The 19,737-nt window shown below is 43.8% G+C and overlaps 1 protein-coding gene across 1 annotated transcript in view; it reads right to left on the bottom strand.

The window, feature by feature from the left end:
* The window catches only part of A2M (alpha-2-macroglobulin), a 40,901-nt gene that overhangs the window by 5,867 nt on the left and 15,297 nt on the right, over positions 1 to 19,737 (bottom strand). Inside the window, exons 11-29 of the mRNA XM_010575369.1 lie at positions 19,343 to 19,504; positions 18,838 to 19,065; positions 17,066 to 17,129; positions 15,679 to 15,821; positions 15,173 to 15,322; positions 14,788 to 14,958; positions 13,969 to 14,068; positions 12,449 to 12,575; positions 11,935 to 12,163; positions 10,696 to 10,822; positions 9,966 to 10,087; positions 7,371 to 7,422; positions 6,656 to 6,739; positions 6,351 to 6,527; positions 5,360 to 5,444; positions 4,665 to 4,821; positions 4,304 to 4,378; positions 1,409 to 1,574; positions 174 to 397 (exon numbers count right to left, since the gene is read on the bottom strand). Of these exons, the coding sequence (XP_010573671.1) occupies positions 174 to 397; positions 1,409 to 1,574; positions 4,304 to 4,378; positions 4,665 to 4,821; positions 5,360 to 5,444; positions 6,351 to 6,527; positions 6,656 to 6,739; positions 7,371 to 7,422; positions 9,966 to 10,087; positions 10,696 to 10,822; positions 11,935 to 12,163; positions 12,449 to 12,575; positions 13,969 to 14,068; positions 14,788 to 14,958; positions 15,173 to 15,322; positions 15,679 to 15,821; positions 17,066 to 17,129; positions 18,838 to 19,065; positions 19,343 to 19,504 (2,643 nt within the window). The remainder of the gene's footprint in view (positions 1 to 173; positions 398 to 1,408; positions 1,575 to 4,303; positions 4,379 to 4,664; positions 4,822 to 5,359; positions 5,445 to 6,350; positions 6,528 to 6,655; positions 6,740 to 7,370; positions 7,423 to 9,965; positions 10,088 to 10,695; positions 10,823 to 11,934; positions 12,164 to 12,448; positions 12,576 to 13,968; positions 14,069 to 14,787; positions 14,959 to 15,172; positions 15,323 to 15,678; positions 15,822 to 17,065; positions 17,130 to 18,837; positions 19,066 to 19,342; positions 19,505 to 19,737) is intronic.

Below are 19,737 nucleotides of genomic sequence, written 5' to 3'. Positions count from 1 at the left end.
GGCCCCCCCCCTCCCTTTTTAGCCTCTAGCCTCTTGGGAACTTGGCAACCGCGGTAGATACTGCAGGGCTACAGTCCCTGCCCTGGCAGAACTTACTGTGCTCCCACCTGGGTCTCTGACACTTCCCATCCTCTGACATTGATGTGTGAAGTCACAGGAGGGAAGCAGCTCACCTGGGTGGAGGAGAAGCCTCCACTGGGGTTCTGCTGACCACTGATCCACTTTGCAATAAGAGACGCGAATGACAGCTCCTCCTGGGAAGGTGCCGGCTGCGTGGTGAGGTGAGCAAGGAGCACGTAGGCTGTCATCTCCACTTCAGCAGAGGGAGCTCGGTAGCGATAGTACGGGAGATCAACCTCTGGCTCTTTCCCAGGTCGCTGCCAATGAACAGACCCATCTTCACAGGAGGCGGAGAGCGTGGAGACAAGACAAGAAGCAATTATTAGTAGTTACTGCAAGGGAGTTCTTGATCTGCTGCCGGTCCAGCTGGGAGGACAGAGCCTCCAGGATGCATCCGTCATGCAGGATGAAGAGGCAAGGGTTAGGTTTACACTTGCTGCAGGTTTACATCTAGCCTGAGACTGCTGAGGCTCAGTCCTCAGCCCTGGCTACCACTTTGTGCTAGACTCCAGATTCACACAGACATTTATGGGCTTGGGCAGCTCGAGGAACCAGGGACCCAAGAAGGATGACACTCCTCCCCTTGTGGAGTAGAGATGCCGGGGGCGGGCAGTGACAAGCTCTGAGGCAAAATGACCCAAAGAATGTGATCAGGCTTGACAGTCTCCTGCAGGCGGAGAAGGCAAAAGGTGCTGGGAGTACTTCCTTCACAACCCCACTCCCCAACGTTTGGGCAAACCCACTGTCCGGCCTGACCCTGCCAGAATGCTTCCGAGTCGTTATGTGATTTCCTGGAAGACTCGGAGCTTAATGCTGGGGTCTCTGAAATGACCTGTATGTTCGCTTTCTCTCTCAGCACCTCCAGCTTTTCTCTGATTTATCATGCCTTGTGCTGTGCAAGGTCAACTTTGTTCTATGCTGAGCATGTGCACTGGAAGGAAGGGGTAGCCGTAAACATTGCTAAGCCTTTGCTAAGCAGTGCCTGGTGTGGCAAGAGGAGCGGACTGCGGAGAGACTCTAGCAGAGCTACCTTTAGTTCTGCACCGATGGGGATGGTGCCTGGTGCTTCTGGATGAACTCCCTTGGAGCAGAGAAGTAGGACCGGGCACTGTGAGGGAGTTCTCAAAAATGCAACCCCTTTGCACAAGTTTTTCCTCTCCCTGCACCTTTCCCCACCCACAGAAGCCAGTTCCTGCAGCCATTGCTCCACCAACAGAAACCATTTTACCAAGGGAAGATGCAAGGCCAGTGGGTTGGAAGAAAGAGATGTCCCAGCAGGAGCACTCACCCTTTTTCACAGCTTCCTTTTCAAGTGAGCTAAGCAATGCCTTCCGTTTCTCCTCCTTCCCTGCCAGGGCGAAGGCGTACGCCATCAGTGCCTTGGTGTACACGTGGTTTTCTTTCTCATCTGTTGCCATTTCCAGGCAGAACAGAGCGTTACGCACCACCGAGTGCTGCGAGGAGAGAGAGACTGAGCTGGAGCAGCCAGAGCTCGCACTGAGGTCCGTCTTAGAGCAACAGGAATCGGATGGTGCCTGTGGACCCTTGACATCCCCACTTTCCTGTCTGACAAAGATTGTACCATTGTATATCCCTCCACTCCAGGTCCGATAACCCCTGGAATGATTGGGCAGCCAAAGGCTCTTACTTATCTTGTATCTGCTTTTCTTTAATACATCTTCTTGTAATTTTTTTTCCCAGTTTGATTTAAAGACTGTGAAGCAAGGCTTCAATCCTTCTGCCTTGAGAAGAATTACTGTTCTGATTGTGTCTCACAGCAAGGGGAGTTCTCTGATACACTTCTCTCTACATGTACTGGATACTTGCCTTCCTCCTCCAGCTATCACCCTGAGGTTATTCTGTGCTTTCACCCTCTGATCTATCCTTTCCTTTTTATTGTTTAGTTCCCCTTTTCTAGGGCCTTCTGAAAAAAATACATTTTGCTGGTCCTTGATAACATAGCTTCTAGTTTGGAGGCAAGTTCTGTCTCTGTACAAGAAAGAATACATTTTTTTCTATTTTCTGGAATATTTTTTGTGACATGTTAACATCAGCAATGCATGTCTTTTTGAAGCCAGGATCTCAAGTACGGTTTAAGAGCGCAATCGCTGCAGCAAATCAAAATGTAGGTACTTTACATAGTGTTAACTAACAGACACTCTGGCCCCACGACCTTTCAGCAAGACACGACTATTCCTCATTTGTGCTGGAAAACCTGCTATAAAATTGAAGCAGTAACACTGCACGGGGGGCATGCTATGATCTGAAGCCTAATAGCACATTTACAGCTTAATCAGTGGTCTAGAAGGAAAAGACTTATTTTTCTGTGGCTTTGTACTTTGCCTTCACTGGGTGTCTACTGGAAGATGACTTTTGTGGTCACTTCTGGAGAAGCAATTCAGCTGCTTTTGAAAAAGCAAAGAATAAAACCAAAATTGGTTGGGTCTAGCCCTCATGTAAGGTTTCCTATGCTCACTAGTGTTTGTAAGGTAAGTGCTGGGGAGGAGTTCAGTCTAATGACAGGACGTGGCAGTAGATACACATGCTCAGGACAGTACTAATAAGTTTTTTGTGAGGGGTCTAACGTGGCTTATTTTATTTACAGAAATACTCTGCATGCTTGCCCATAGCATTAAATACCTAAGGGCTGTGCTGTGCTCAGGAGTTCATGCAGCTTAACTTGAAATGCACCCATATCCCAATCAAATTCTTACAAACCCCCTTCACATTCAGTGGCACTTTTAGGCTCAAGGAGATGAAAAACATCCTTGTTCACCCCACTGCAAAATAATTCCTTCTGCTTGTTCTTAACTGTACAGGAAAAAAACTTTCAACAAAAAATAGCCCCTACTGCATTTGGAGCAGAGGGATTACAGCAGCCTGGCAACCATCCTGGCTCAGCAGTCCTTCTGCTGCAATTCACACCCCAATTTTACCTGCACCAGAGGCTTGTCTCACAGTGAGGGGATAACAGACTCAGGGATCAAAATGACCAAACCCACATTGCTTTTAAATAGGCCTCAGGCTTTTCACAGACTACTGTTTATGGTATTCCCTATAGGTATACCATATTACCTATAGGTATACCTTAGTCCCCAAGCATTAAGGATGGGGATTTCCCATAAAACAATGTAGAAGAGGTAGAAAAAATTAGAATGAGTCCCTGAGTGTGCCACCTTTTTTTAGACCTGTGCTGTTGTGTCAACACAATAAGCCCATACAAGTGGTTCAACAAGAATGTACTATTCCAACAAACAAAAGGAGATTTTTGTGGGTGTAGAAAAACTATTTGGCTCATTTCAGAGATTTAAATATGATTTAACTCACTGTTAATCCAAGCCGTACACTTTTAAAGGAGCAAAAGCATGATTCTCTACAAAAGAACTCTCTCCAGGTTTCGGCTGGGATAGAGTTAATTTTCTTCCTAGTAGATGGTACGGTGCTGTTTTGGATTTACTGTGACAACAATGTTGATAATGCACTGATGTTTTAGTTGTTGCTAAGTGGCACTTATCCTAAATTAAGGATTTTTCAGTTTCCCATGCTCTGCCAGCAAGCAGGTGGGAGGGGGGAAGCACGGCCAGGACAGCTGACCTGAACTAGCCAAAGGGATATTCCATACCACAGAATGTCATGCTCAGTATATAAACTGGGGGGAGTTGGCCAGGGGGGGCAGATTGCTGCTTGGGCATCGGTCCGCGGGTGGTGAGCATTTGAATTGTGCATCACTTGTCTTTTCTTGGGTTTTCTTCCTCTTTTTTTTTTGTTATATTACTTTTCATTACTATTATTATAATATTTTTTATTATTGTTGTTATTATGTTTTATTTTAGTTATTAAACTGTTCTTATCTCAACCCTCAAGTTTTACTTTTTTTTCCCGATTCTCCTCCCTGTCCCACTGGGAGCGGGGAGGAGTGAACAACTGGCTGCGTGGTGCTTAGTTGCTGGCTGGGGTTAAACCACAACAAACTCAGAACAAGATCAAGTGTAAGATGTATATGGGAGACAGGATTGGACAAGGAAGGAAAATGGAGGAAAAGCGTTATTCCAGTCTAGGCTTGAAAGGAAAGAGTATTCAGACAGGATTTCTTTCAAAAGATAAAAGGACCTGATAATCTGGGAGGCCACTAATAGGGCAGGTTAGTGCCATCTCTGGCTCACGTTGGGGTACAGACACATACGGTTACAGGCAGAGGAATCTCCAGCAATGCAATAGTGATGTAGGCTGTCAGCGTGATCTCGTCGTTCACTCCACCCTGCAAGGAATCACAAAAATAGATGTTGATCCCCCACAGCACCACTGGCTTCTCCCTGTGCTACTTGTCTACATCCTGCAGGGACAAATTCTTCCTAGCCTCCTCATGGTAAGTCCTTCGGAAGATGCTGTTGGCTTCTTCCTGCTTCTGTGATAGCTCACATATGTAACTCCCCACTCCTCCCCAACCCCCAAGTGCTGAAATAGCTCTGTTGGTCCCAGAGTGACTTATGGTCAAGTTCCAGCCTGACCAAGCCCACATGAAGCCAACCAGGCAGAAACGTTACCTTCATGGCATTGTTCAGGAGTGTCCCAGAACTGCGGAAACAGCCGTTCTCCTTCTGCTTTTGAGTGAGCCAGATCAAAGCATCCTGGATGTGCTTCTCATCAATGAAGATGTGAGGCCGGGCCTGGGCAAAGGACTTGAGGACAAAGGCTGTGAGCCTGAAACGGAGAGAGGGAACGGAGACATCCTGAGCAGGCCCTGTAGCCACCAGAGGTCATAGGGCCCATGCGGGCATCGCTGTTCTGGAGGAAAGCAGTAGAGGCTGCAGGACTTGATCACAGTGGGCTGGTTGGAAACTGTGAGCTAGCTTAGCGACTCAGTGAGATAGGGACCAACGCTAAATGGAGTCAGCCATTCGTAGCCCTGAGGGCTGCAGGTAGGTGGGCAACGGCACTCTGGGGATTCATCAGCATCTTCTGCTAACAAGAACTAGCTAGGGCATCCTGCAGGTCACCCTCACTCGAGCTGAAGAAGGGTGTCAGGTAAGTAGCTATCTGCAGCATTGCGAACTGAAAAGGCATGTCCTTTAGCATCCTTCTCTGCTCCATTATCCCACATGATTATCCTATGATGTCATGATTATAATTTCATCTCCACCTCCATTTCAACCTCCACAATGACCAAGCACAAGACAAGACTGAGGAAAAGGAGGGCATGAAAAGCAGAAATGCAAAGCCAGTGGTACTGAAGTCTTACCAGGTGTTCCCAACTTGCCCATAACGGGGCCCAAAGGTGCTATAAGAACCATCCCAGTGTTTGTACTTCAGTTGCCTTTGATACCCTGAAATGGAGAGTGGAAGAATATTTTAGTTGTCACAGTACTTTTCAAGGAGCCATGCAAAGGAAATGTAGCAGACATGGGACACAGTGTCCCCCTTCTCTTGGCACAAGGGTGAGCTATGCCGCTTGAGTGTTACAGTGGAAGTTCAGGCAAACCCACAGCTCCGAGTACCTCCGTCCTTGTGCTCTTCCTCTCTCCTAAAACACCTGGAAACTGGGTATCTTTAGTCATTGCCGCTCTCTGCCCTAGACTTGATGAGAAGAGGTACATGTATCCCAGACTTTAGAGAAATGGGAAAATGGTTCCCAGAGGAGAACTGAATACAAAGGTGAGCCCACACAGGATAGGGATGCATCAAACAGGATAATTTTCATTGGAGGAAGTGCAATTTTTCTGTGAAATGACTGAGTAAAACCACTCGCTTGTTAGTCAGCAGATACCCACCATGTCCATATGTATTGGTGTTATGTCTGCCAACGTGTCCTAGCTAGTGTGTTAAAATTCTGGCCTAGTCAAAGATGAGTGACACTTTCTAAATCTTAATCCTAAGGAGGGTCCGAGATATACATAATCAGCTGCCATGATTAATGATTACAGTCTGATTTATGTACTTCATATATCCCTTTTCATACGGAGAGAACTCCTGAGTTATTGCCGGTCCTAGATTTTTTCTATGTTCTTGTTTGGATGCTGTCCTCTCTCACCCTGCACCTCCACTTGAGTGTAGGATTCTTTCTTATAGATACTGTATGATATACACCTGACCTACCACGGTGTCATGCTCCCTTCTGGAGAATGCACCAGGACAGCCTCCCCCAGATCACACGTGCCAGTGGCCAATAGTAGCCTTATCCAGTTCCCAAGGGAAGGAATGAACAGAGAAGCAAAAGCCGTGTCCCAGCTCACCGCTCACTAAGTATCCGATGGCCTTGGATTTGACCTCCTCGCTCAGCTGCCCTGTCTTGTTCAGATAGTCCAGGACGTAGATGTTGGGTGCAAACAGGACCATGTTCTGCTCTCCACAGCCGAACGGCATCTGCAGGAGCTGGTGCAGGTTCTGCATGGCAGTGCCCATGATGTCGCCTGGGGAATGGGACAATTTCCATTGTAAATTAGCACAGTTCAGGGCTTGCCAGTAGACTAAGCACAGCCTGAAGAAACATGGCAGCGTTTCAAAATAGCATGTTACACTTTAAGAATGCTTCACTTACCTAGTACTGAGAAATATGCTCTGGCTGAGCCATCCACCACAGTCTCTGGGAGAACCAGCGACACTGGCTCTGACATTGACTTTTCTGGCATAAAAAACAGATCAATTTGGTTACAGTTCCAGTTATATCTACATGCACGGGTAGCAGCTAGGGGGGTGAGACACCATCCCCTGCACAGGGCTTTTCTGCTTTCAACAAATCCATTCATCTGTAATTTTGTTGTGGAAGTTTCCCATCCTGCGAATTTTGTGTTGGGCCTGCAGTACCCTCACACACAGACTGTCATGGACTTCTACATGGCACTATCAGCAGGCCTTGACTGACAAATATGCTTTCCAGCCTATTTTTCTGGCCTCTTCTGCTTTGGTGGGCAGACCTGGCTTACTGCAGAGCCCAGTTTGTGAATTTATACCCATTGAATGAAAGATGTTAGAGATAACCGTATTAAATCCCAGATATTTTCTCTCTACAGGGACCTGGCCAGCCTCAGTTCCTAAGAGATATGCTTTTGCCTCTGAATTTCAGGGACTATTACAGCCTCAGCTTTTCTCCTTTAGGAAGAATTAGTTTCACTACCAGTTGGACATACAACTAGTTTGTTCAATTTTATCAGATCCCTACACCTTTCTTTTCTGCATTCACAAACCTTATCTTCTCCCTTTGTCTTTAGTCTCTACATCAGCAAAGAAAGTCTTAGAAAGCAAAAAGCTCTTACCAGATGCACAGAGCACAGAATTGTAGGTAGTTTCCACCTCAGTCCCTTCCGGCTTGGGGAAAAAGGGAAGAAAAAGAGCAAAAAATGAGAAAAACACAACAACAAAAGAAAAGGAAGATATATCAAGAAGGAAACTAGAAGGGACTCTAAGAAAATTAAATACTTTAAATTCTCCTGTGGTAATAACTTCTTTATACTGAAAAGTCTTCAGAAATTGCTTACAAAGTTTTTTTGTCCATGTACTAAACTGAGAATAATCAGGGACTATAACATACTGGCTAATTACAAGTGTGATATTTAATACATGTTCTTTCCTTTCTTATTACTGAGAGAGGCCCTTTAGCTTCACAGGTTATGATGCAGATAACATGCAAGATGATGTTACCAACAGCGCTACCAGAGCCACGGGGCTCTCTCTTCCAAGGCCGGGTGCCTGGGACACGGGTAGGATATGTGTGCGAGAGCTTTGACAGGTGGCAACTAAAGCCCTCCAATGCACCCACAAGCGACACGTTACAACATCCAAAATTGAAATACATGCCACAGTCAACTCGTGATTGTATCCCTCTGTTTTAAAAACTTCTAGCCTAATTTTTTAAGTCAGAAAAGACCTGCTTTCTGTTGAGCTGGTTGAAAACACTCTGCATAAAACTCATGAATCAAATATTTACTAGAAAACATATTTTGTCAGAGATTTTTCAGTGAGATCCCCGCATCAATTTTTTTAACCTTCACATAGGAGGGTTCCCAGTGCTTCATTACTGGTTCCCAACTTTTGCCAGCTGAAATTTTTTTCCAGCACGTAAACAATGGCATTACCTTCACTTTCTCACACAGTAAAAATACATTGACTCTCGTTCTTCAGTATCAAAAGACAGAGAAAGATTAAAAGAGTAGGGAGCAAAAGAAAAAAGAAAAAGCTTTTAGGGTAAACTATGACAGAGCTAAATGCTTCTGTTTGAAAAGGCACCTTCTTGTTTGTTTCAGTACGTCATTCTGAAATGCAACTAAATGAGAAATCCATTGTTTTGTCTGATTTTGAACATTTCAACAAGAAATTAAAACATGCAAACTCTAACTATTTGAAAGATTTTCCTTTCCAGCTGAGAAATTCCTGAGTGAAAAAACATCCTGTTTCCCAACTAGCTCTCAGCGAGGCTTGGTTTCCCGAGCGGCACAGGACATCCCAGGGGTTCTGGCAGACCCCCTTCTCCCTGCCCAGGACGCGCTGCCAGCTGCAGGGGCTCTTGACATCCATGTGTTTGGGACAATGCAGCTCCATCCCAAGCAAGCTACACTGTGTCCATCCCTGCTAATTAATTGTTCAGCCTTGGATGCTAATCTCGGATTCTATCCAGTTGGGGCTTGCTGTAGATTAATTACCTCATTACAATAACAGGATAAGACCAGTAATCTCTCAGACACCCCGACAGAAGTAATTTTAATGCTCATTCAGTTATTTTCACTCCCCCGCCATCTGGGAGAAAAGACTTTACAGTTCTGATCTTCCAGTAGCTTCAAAGAACAAAATAAACACTATTTTTCCTGAAGGCATATATGAAATTAGGAAGTTTTCCTGAAATGTTAAAGAGTTATTCATGCCCTGATACATGAAATGCACTGTACATTCAAATTCATTTGTAAATAAATGATATTTAAAAAAAAAAAAAAAAGCAGCCTAACAGATAGGATTGTTGTTCCATCATTACAGTCAGGTTAGCAAAACATTTTCTGAAGTTACATATTACATGAATCCTAGCTCTGCCTTACTGAAAATTGGAATGTCTGCAATGTAAGGAGGAGTTGCAATGTTATATATTACTCCTGACTTAATTTTGTTAAGTACAACTATTCCTTCCTGTCATGCATAGGAATGACAATATTATGACATGTGATGTTATATTGGTTTCACTACACAGCAAGCTAGTACTTTTTGTTTGCTATTAATATCACAGGGACTCTTATACTGTGGATTAATTTTATGACTGGCTATTTATCATGGGAAAAGCTGTGGTTTTAGCATTGCAAAAGACTGCTAAAGAAAAAAAATGTACAAAAGAATGAAAAAAAAGTTAGTTCATACTGTTTTGAACATTCTTAAAAGTGTAATAAAAACAATTCAAAACAATGGTGGTAGTTTTCTCTGGAAATATTTGTATATTGTGGTGACTGCTCCGTATTCCAGAGTACTGGCCATGCGCTGGAGGAGACGCATAAGGTTTCTGGCAAGTCTTCCATTTACAACCTATCCCTGTGATTTATTACAGGTAACACCAAGGAGTTCTCATTTATCTCCCAGATGATGTGTTTGGGACAAATCTGTCATTATTGCCTGCCTTATTATTTCTGTCCCACTATGTAATGTATTACCCTGCTTTTACTACGAGATGGCAACATTATGAGTTATGGGCTCTACTGGCCTGTGTGAGATTTATCAATGCTTCTTTTATAAATGCGTGCAGAATAAGAGTCACACAAGCCATTATTGCTGCTATCACGGCTAAAACAGGAAACCTTTATCCTACAGCAACTGTTGCTGTGGAGCGTGAAATTATTATTACCTTTCCGTGCCACCAAACTCAGCAGCCCACATACCTCCACCAGCAGCTGTCTGATGACCGTGTCTTTCCGCCCTTTCTCAGGGGTCTCCACGATGGCGTTCCCGCAGGGCTGCTGGTTCTGCAGGGCCTCGGTGCTCACCGAGAACTCCACCTGCCCTGGAGGAAACAGGGGTCAGCCAGCCCTGCCGGGCAGAGCCGGGGAAATGGGGTTTGTGTTAGTGCTGGGTGCTCTCTGGTGCGTCACAGAGAAGTTTTTCCAAGGGGAGAATTAAACTCGAGACAGTGTTTTATCTTCGTCCAGCTGCAGCCTTCCAGGCCACCTCCTTCATGATGGCCACCCGAGCAGGTGTAAGTCCATCAGCAAGAAGAGTAGTGGAGGGGCAAGTCCTGTAAATCAGTCATGTTCTGGGAGGCTTCAGGGAAAGCAAGCTTTGATTGAAATATTTCAGACCCAGCCACGTTAAGCTAAGACATTCCCAGCTCCACAACAGGAATGTCCGAGCGCTCTGCATGCATTAAGGGAATTTGTGATTTCTATTCAAATGTTAAGAAAACAATGGCCCATAGCACTTAGATAGTTTGTTTAGGACCTGGAAACTGCATCCCAGTGCAGTGTCTCAAACTCAGGGTTGGAATTCCTACTTCTGGCATAGATGAGGTCCTTCCAGACAGGTTTGGAGTCACCTAGCTACTCACACCAAAGATCCGATGTCATCCACAGATATCTGAGCCCAGTATTTTCTTTGTGTTGTCTGGCCTCTTACCTAGAGATTTTGGTGTTACTGCCCAAGCCACAGTTTTCCTTTCATTCGTGCAGATGCAGTAGGATTCTTCCTGCTTCTCTACTGGTGTAGCCAGGAAATGAGTAGATTCAGCCAGAGAGACACTGACCTGCCGGTTGTAGAGAGACGTGTCATGAAAGTTGGAACTGCAGAGAAACTGGGGTTACTGGAGACAGTGCAGTACATGGAAATGGGGAATGGAGCTGGTTATACCGTGAGACTGAGAACCTTATGGATATTGCAGAGCAAGAACTGGGTGATGAAGTGGGAAAAGACTGAGATGAGTACAAGTGTAAGAGATTGGGGAGGTAAATGTAGAGAACAGGATGTGCATCTTTGGAAAGGAAAATGATTCTGGGAAAATGGAGAGCATGGACCAGTTGTGTGAGTAAAAGCAAAGCAATGACTACAAACTTAGCCATGAATTAAAGACCGCTCTCATGATTAGTTAGGTGAAGAGGTAAAACGCTAGCAGTGGGGAGCTAGTAAGGGAACAAGGGAGAGTAGAATAAGGAACCTGAAAATAGCAAACAAATCAGGAAAGACAGGGAAATAAATGAGAGTCTATTGGAATGGCTGGATCAGTGCCCCTCCTTGTTTCAGCTTCATTCCTTTCAGAATAAAAATCTGTATTTATAAAAAACTGAGCAAAGGTGATTGAGATTTTGTTCGCATGACGTCCCAAATTCTCTCTTGTCTCTTTTGTTGGTGAAAGAATGCAGATAAGAATAGTGAAGCTATATAGCTCTGCTCAGTGTCTTTGGGGCAGATGCAGTAAATCACAGGAAGTCTGCATATCTCAGAAAATCTGGTGTGATACTTTGTGAGATGTTTATATGACATGAGACTAAAGGCTGAATATGGTGAACCTTGTGTTCCACCCTGGTGAACCTGGAGTTTCCATGTGGGTATGCAATGATGCTGTGGTCTGTGGCTAACCCAGGTTTCATATTTCTGTTGGACAATGACATAAATCTGTGATGACAAGGCTGTGGGCCTCAGCAGCAGAGCTTTAGGTTCTGAATCAAATGCAGCTTTCAAAACTTTGTTGGAAAAAACATATTCTCCTTTCATTAAATATACCAAGAATTCCTACATGCGTACACCTATATGAAATTATAGTCAGAGATCAGTCATCTGGCTTGGGAAACCATGTTATAAGTGGCCCATTGTCACCTTCCTTAAGCTGTCAGACTGAGCAAAGTTGTAAATGTCTCTTACCCTGATGCAGGCGGTCAGGTAGTTGAAAACGGTGGCTTTCAGTGTGAAGGACTCACCACGCACTACAGAGTAGGGCATGGTGAGCTCTACAAAGAAGGGCTGGAAGGCTCTGAGGGACACTGTTGGGGACAGGCCAAAGCCCGTGTCTGCCGAAGTGCAGAATGCATTGGCTTTCCATTCCGTGATGGTGTCAGGGATGGTCACGTCTAGATCAGCATTTCCCTCAGAGCTGGCGAGGGATGGAGAACAAGATTTCAGTTATATTCTGGTGATCATCTATGTTTTTCTCAGCCTACTGAACAAGACCTGCTGACAGCAAACTCCTGACCAGTTGGGATAGAGGCACTGGCTTCTGCATGTTCTCCCAAGCATCCTATAATTAGTGACCTTGAAAAATCCTTCTGTCTACTAGAAGTACCCCCCCTCACTGAAATACTGACACTTCCATTGAGGTTTAAATATCTTCCGAGGTTTTGCCCCAGTGACCGCACTCTACATTCCCATAGAGACTTACTTCACTGAGACTATGTCCCAGATCCATGTCTCAGGGAAGTACTTCCGGATGGTCTCCACAGGATTGCCAGCGACCATATGTTCCGTTATTTCATAGTCCAAATCTTCAAGCAGATTCAATGCAGTGACTAGCAAATTTGTTCAAGGACAGGAAGAAAAGAAAAGATCTGTCAAACTCCATTCTAAACCAGGAGGATAGTTTCCTTCCAGGTAGTGGTTATTCTTAGCTAAAATTTTAAAATTGAAAGAACAACTTTGAAACCTTGGCCACTGGAAACAAATGTATTTCTCTGTTGTCATCTCAATATTTCATTTTTTCTAATGTTGCTGCTCCTCTTACAGAGATTGGATGAGTTTGAGCATTCTTCCCCCACTGCCAGTAAAACCAGCAGTGCCAAAAGAGCCATGTATCATGACGTTATTGAGGGTACATTTCTATTGCAATACAGAGTCAAATGTGCAACTTACTGCTTCCAGATACTACAGTTGCACATAGCTCAATAAATTTGGTTGAAGATTTGTTCATGTTTATATATGACCAGAAACAGAAACCACACTTAGCCCTCCCCTCCTCTATCTAAGATGCTTTTGAGATTAATATGGGTCTTTATATCTCCAGCCCTTAGCAAATAAATGGTTCCAGAACAGGGAGATGCTTTCTCACAGAGCTGCATAGTGTTGTGCCTTGTGCAAGGCTTTCCATCAGCCTTAGAAGACTTTACATCTTCTCAAAGCAGCCAGCTGTCTCAGGCCATGCTCTGAAGTCAAATCCTGCATTTCAAAACCAAAGATCTCATGTATTATGAATAGAAGGCTAGAAGCTATCACCAGACAAAAAGCTATAATTTTTTAATAGGAGCTGGGCTACTGCACCAGAAAAGTCAGTGACTGGAAGTGATACAGGTGAGAGTGTTTTATATAGACTTTTCAATCTCAGAACTATTCAGAAAAAAAACTAGTATCATTATTCTGTCTTCACAGTCACTGAAGCTGCAGAGAAGTGATGTGACCTACCCAGCCTCTTATAGTCACGTGAGTGGGAGAGCTGGGAACAGAACCAAATTTCTCAGCCCCCAGTGGTAAAATATCTACCCACAAAATTGTACCACCTTCTCATTTGTCTTGGCCCCCTTTTGCTCTAGTTGTTCCTCTATTTATTGCTAGAATGTGACTACCTAGAAGTAGAGACTCCTTTTTAAGGTTTCCATAGCTGGACTCAGATCTGATGATAGAAAAAAGCCACTGCTTTCTGCTGGCAGACTCTTTTAGTGCCTACAGGATCCCTGCTGCACAGATGGTTTTAGCCAGGCACATCCGACTAGCTGGGGATAAGCAGGCAGAGGTGGATCAATTTCATATTTCAGGACTGAGTCCAGAAGGGAGTGATCCTGAATTAGACCAGCATATCTGAACAGAATCTGCTCTGCCCAGTGTAATTAATATTCAAAGAAGTAGAGGGAAGGAAAGAAGCAGGGTGGTAAATTTTAGATAGTTGTGTGGGAGGTAAAATGAAGCAGGTACTAGAACCACTGTAACTCCTTTCCATCATGTGTCCTGGGTAATGCTGGCAGATTTCAGGCTTATGGATCTTGCTGCTAGTGAAGACTTTTAAGCCCAATTCCTAGTAAACAAAGAGAAAGAAGAACAAAAAATATGCAAACACACTTTTGAAAATAAACTATTTCTAGTATGTCAAGAATAGATGTACTCAAGTCTGGGATCAATCAGAATAACAAATATTGTATATAAATGCCAGATAGACTGGTTCAACCCAGATGTTGAGGCTTTATCATGTTATACTCTTCCTAAGGCTAAATCCTGGCATGACCAGATGGAAAGCTAAGGTCACAGATCTACCTTGGGGACATCTGCCTGGGTGAAAATGACATGTGTGAAAAGCATTGGATTGAGGGTACCCAAAAAGTCTTGTGCAGGACTCTTTAGATGGGTATAGGTGGGTTTGTGGGTTATGAAAGTAACTGGCACTTTATTAAAGACCTATCTACACCAGGCAGAGGGAGAATGTGCATGACTGAGGAAGAGTTTCTAATGTTATGGCACCAGAGGTCACTTCTCAGGACTGTTTCCTTGAGCCCATTCGCAGATTTCTCTACTAGCAAGTGAGGAGACCTTTCAAAGTCTTAATTGTTCAGAAAAGCACTCAGGTACCAATGATAGGCTGCATAGATGCAGGGCCTGGGCCTGGTTATTGTCTTGCGTACAAAAGTTAGCAAGCTCACAGCAAAGTTCACTAAAAAGCCCTTCAGGGCAGGTGAGAAGAGGAGAGGAGACTGAATTCTGAAAAGGAATAACAAATTAAAATGAGAGGCTGGCGCTTACTTTGAGAACGTCATAGGCATCACCTTCACCGTCAGGAGAAATGGGTATGTAGACAAATCCATTTAATAATATGTTGTCAAGTGACACACAAGGGTTTACGTTGTCTTCTTCCAGGTAGTAGTCCTTGAAGCTATAACCCCGGATCTCCCTCAGTGGGAGAAGATTATACACCTGGGGAAATGCAAACAACCAGGGAAAAATGTGGCAGGTCAGCACTTAGAGGGACACAGACACTACCTAGCAGTCCAATGATAAAAGCCAGCCTCTAAAAAACAAGTGTAGTGAATGCAACTATAAAAATACATGGCCCCATGTCTATAGCGGTGTTAATAGGTACTTAGTTGGTTCTTGTACTTGCTTATTACCAGAAATAGCCAAGACTTACAGAGCTGGGGGAGAGCTCATCTTCAGGCTTCATAAGGAGAACGCTCTTGTCCACAGCACGGAGGGCACACAAGGACCTGGGTGAGGTATGGAGCTGCAGGCGTGTGTTGGAGGCAGGAAGACCTTCCTTGGGTACAAAACTCAGTCTGACCTGCAACCCCAGGAGGAAGTTAAAGCAGCCACTTTTCCAGATGCTGTTACATGCTATTATACTGAAGCATCTAGTCTTGTGAACTGAGCTCTGCTAGTGCCTTGCAGTTCTTCTAATGTATATTCAGCTTTGACCAATGCAATTAATAATGATGAGTGATTCTCTTTCTTATTCTGTCTTGCTCCACTTTTTATAGTTATGGCTTTGTAACTTATTCTGGAGTTTCAGTCACTAATCCTCAGTCGACATCTGATCAGACCATTTCATGAAGCTGTTGTGAATTCTGCCTCCATTCTGGAACTCATAACTGAACTACAAGACAAACAAGGGTTGCATAAACCCTGACTTATACTCACTTTATTGGGGAGGCAACTTTCAACCTGGAAATCTGCTGAACTGGCAATGACTTCCCCACTGGGTGAAGTGGTATACACAAGCATCCGTGCCAGGGGAGCAATTTTCGCCTCAACAGGGAAGGTCAACTGAAATGTCCCATAAGCTAACAGAGAGAAAAAAGGCTAAGCAACATACAAGAAGTTCCACTATACACATTTGCCTTCCCCAGATAAAAAGGTCAAGTTCATTCATGCTGAACATTTTTAGTTAGCAGGGGCAGGAATACTGATACACGACTGAAGTCTATGGCTGTTCCTGAAGACACCTGCATTCAAACAGTGATCGTGTAATAGCCAAATGAGATTGGTTTGGTGGGCCTCAACATGCCTTCTAGATTCTCCCCAGTTAACAGCTGGCATAATTTCTTGATGTTCCCAACCCCCTTTTTCCTCAAGCTCCAAGATCTTCTGCAGTCTACAAAAAATAGATGAGGGAAAAAATGCAGAAATGAGGGACTGTTGTAATGGGTGGCGGCAGTCAAGGTTGCAGGGTGGCTGAAAGAATAACTTTGCGAAGTTATGCTGAGCAAGCATTTAACTAAAACACCAAACTGTTGCTCCAACAGCAGTGGAAAATGCCCCTCTATGTTGAAAGACTCTTTCTAGCGGGGCCTGAGCTTCATGTCACAATCTCAACAAGGTGATAGAACATCTCTTGACATGAGCCAGCATGTTAGTTTAGTCACTGCTACTAGTGAGGATGCAGAACTTTCTATGAACACACAGCACTCAAAATCTTTTACTTCCGTATACTGTTTTACCCACTGCAGTGCAACTCCTTCTCATAGACTTCCAAAATGTCTCCCTGGTCTCATTGTTGAAAGACTTTTAAAGATGCATCATAACCAGTCTCAGTTACTCACATGTGTAACCCTTGGACATTTATATGAATAAAATCAAATGTATTGGTTAGAATATAAGTATGCATGTGTTTGCATGCTTATAAGGGAGAAACAATACTCCAAAAATCAAGGGAAGTGAGAAGAAGAAAGAAAAGGAGACACGATCTTCTTCATGCTCACTGTACATGAGTCTCGCAACACTGGTAAGCATCCACAACCTGGATAGGGTAGAGTGGTCAGCAGAAAGTGTTGGTTTGAGGAGAACATGACCAAAACATTATGCATATTTTTTGTTGAATTTTCTAAAATTTTCTCATTAAAAAAAATAGCACCTGGCAGAACTCAGAAAAAACAAAACTAACCCAAGCCACTTCATTTAAAAAGATTACATTTTGAAAATGTATTTCAATTAAAACATTAAATGTTTGAATTGAAATAATTTCTCTACATCTCCCCCTTCCCCCAAATTATCATCAGAGATGCTAAAAATGCATAGTTCTGCTCACCATCTCCAGGATTCACAGTCAGATCATGGGTGTCTGCTAATATAATGCCTCCCTTGGCCATCACCTGTGTGACAGAGAAACCTTCCTGTAATTGTTGCTACCAGTGTTGAAGGGAAGGAGAATGAACATTCACTGGGTTAACTGCAGAATGTGAGTACGAATAGCACTGCCAAAGGTGAGCAAACCCAAGAAGATACTAAGCAAGTGCCAGACTGGAATTTACTGGGTCTTTGGAGACAGAAATATTCACCGCTAAGAGGACCAATGTTTCCTCATTGGTCAGACCTGGCTTCCCTTTTGTACATATTGCATGTATAGATCAGGTTCAGATGCACTTTGCCTCTGAGCACACATAAGTTTGGGTGCCATGTGCACATTTCTAACAATTTAGAACAGACTGGAGATCAAAAGTTATCCTCATTCCACTCTCAGTTGCATTGTGAAACAGTGTGGAGAAAAAATTAATCAGGATTAGTTTCATAATTCACACAGAGCTGGAATAGAAGAGCACAGGCTGTAAGTAATAAAAGCTTGAATAAGGTATCTGAAGTCAGGCAGTAAGCAACAGCCTGAATGCTACCTCTAATTTCCTCATTTCTAGAAAAAGTTTCCCTTTTCACAGTCAAACCCACCTTTTATACAATTACTTTCCATGTAGGAAAGTAGGATACTTTCCATGTATCTATTCCATAGCACCATATTTTAATTTCAAGGTGTGGGATCCACACCTATAAAAATGTAAGTTCCTCAGTGTTTGGTTACCTGCTGTGTGTATACACTTAAGACCAGCTTTCCCAGGCTACTGGGATAAACAGGAATCTTGTGCTTCAATTTATTGTTATTAGACCTGAAAGTAAGCACATGGACATCTCTATCACAGGTTTCTATTCTCTTTTTCGTAATCTCAGTCCAAGTCCCCCCCGATGTTCTGTACAATCCATCAGAACAGAAGTGTCTGTTCCACTGATTTCTTCTGGCTCTCCAAGGCTACTCTCATCTCTTCTGCTAGTGTCATTAAGTGGGATAACCAGAAAAATAAATTTAGGGGGAAAGAAGTTCTATTTGAATATTCATCTGATTCTTCCTGTTCTCCCAAGCAAAACTGGTAGGTCATTGTTCGGTCACAGCTGAATTAGTGTCTCTTCTCTGCCCCCGCCCCCAAATGAACCAATTCATGGTTCTCAATGCCAGCATGTTATAGTCTGTTCCAATTACTGTGATATCCCAAACTTTCCATCATTGCCTAATATATGACCTAAGATCTAAGCTTACTGGGCTTTTCCGGTACTGTAGTTAGAGGTGTTGCTTTAGTTTCACTGGCCAGGTGACTACCAAAGGACAAAACTGAGTAGGAGACAGCTTTCCTCCTGATCTTTCATCTTCTTGTAGGGTGCTGGTTTCTGAGCTGTGACCATATATTAACCAGAATTTGGAATTGGGGAAACTGGGAGCGGAGCATTATGAAATGAGAGTCTTGGATGGCTGTGCCCAAGACAATGCTCTCTCCATCAATATTTTGTCTCTCTTTTGTTCTTAATAAAACATGTACACCCTACCCAAGTCTGCACATGGAAGACAACATGAGAAACATTACGGAAATGTGTTTAAACCCCACTGTCACAGGCAACACTTTCCATTTCAATCTCTCCTTATCATTACTGGCTAAGGACTGACCATACAGCAGTGCTGTGGTTGCTCGTGATGGAACGTAGCTGTATGTGCCACAGTGCTCTCTGTGGCCATGGATCAAAGTAACCACAAATAATTCTTACCAAATAGTAAATGACAATTTTCTTCTGCTCTCCTATGGCCTCTGGTGTGAAGATATAGTGCACCTGGATCTCCGTGGGGGAGCCACAACTTAATGTCTCAGGCTTTGGTTCAATTTTGAGGAAGCTCTTACTGGGGGAGTAGAACCGACTTATTCTGCGCATGGCATGCTCATATGAAGGTGTGATCCAGTCGCTGTCATAACAGTTCAGCTCAGGTTTATGATCAGCCTGATAAAGAAGAATAAAAAGTTCATAGCTGACCAAAACCAGGTAACAAGTCACATGAAAGTCCACAGAAAAACTCTGGGTATGTTCTATATTTCCCATTCTTAGAATAAGGTAGAGAACATGCACAGGAGACACAGAGAAGAGAGGTGACCTGCCAAGAAACTTGCTTTATCTTCCAGTTGGCAGAAAGACTGATAACCCATGGATAGATATTTCCCCTACTGATCAGAAAGACAGAAGCTTACCCCAGTCCCTCTGCCCTGTCTCTGCCACTCACTCGGATTTCCAGGGAGGCTTGTGTGAAGGTGGTAGTGTCTATGGAAAACCAGGATTGTCCCTGCTCATCTGTAGTGTAATTCCCTTTGTATTTGTCTCCATCCACAGAAATCGTGATGGTTTCATTGGCAATCGGAACATCAGTGCCATCTACCAGCTTCACCTAACAGAGCAAAAACAAACTTCAAGTTTTAGACTAGAAACAGAAAACAATTCCCAAGTCCTAAAACCTCTTCCCTCTTTTCCTCCTTGCCAGGGAGGATGTTTCTTTATGGAGAAGAACAAAAGACATGAATGTGGGAATGTGTGAGGTGAGTCCTGAGTTGTCTGAGGCAGCAACTGAGAAAATTCTTAGCAAAGCAATTTGAACAGCCTGGGGAAATTATCTGTCAGGGC

This window comes from Haliaeetus leucocephalus, unplaced genomic scaffold, assembly GCF_000737465.1.
Source record: "Haliaeetus leucocephalus isolate CR32 unplaced genomic scaffold, Haliaeetus_leucocephalus-4.0 Scaffold473, whole genome shotgun sequence".
Lineage (NCBI taxonomy): Eukaryota > Metazoa > Chordata > Aves > Accipitriformes > Accipitridae > Haliaeetus > Haliaeetus leucocephalus.
The sequence above is the reverse complement of the archived record's forward strand: the minus strand, read 5'-3'. Positions and strand labels throughout refer to the sequence as shown.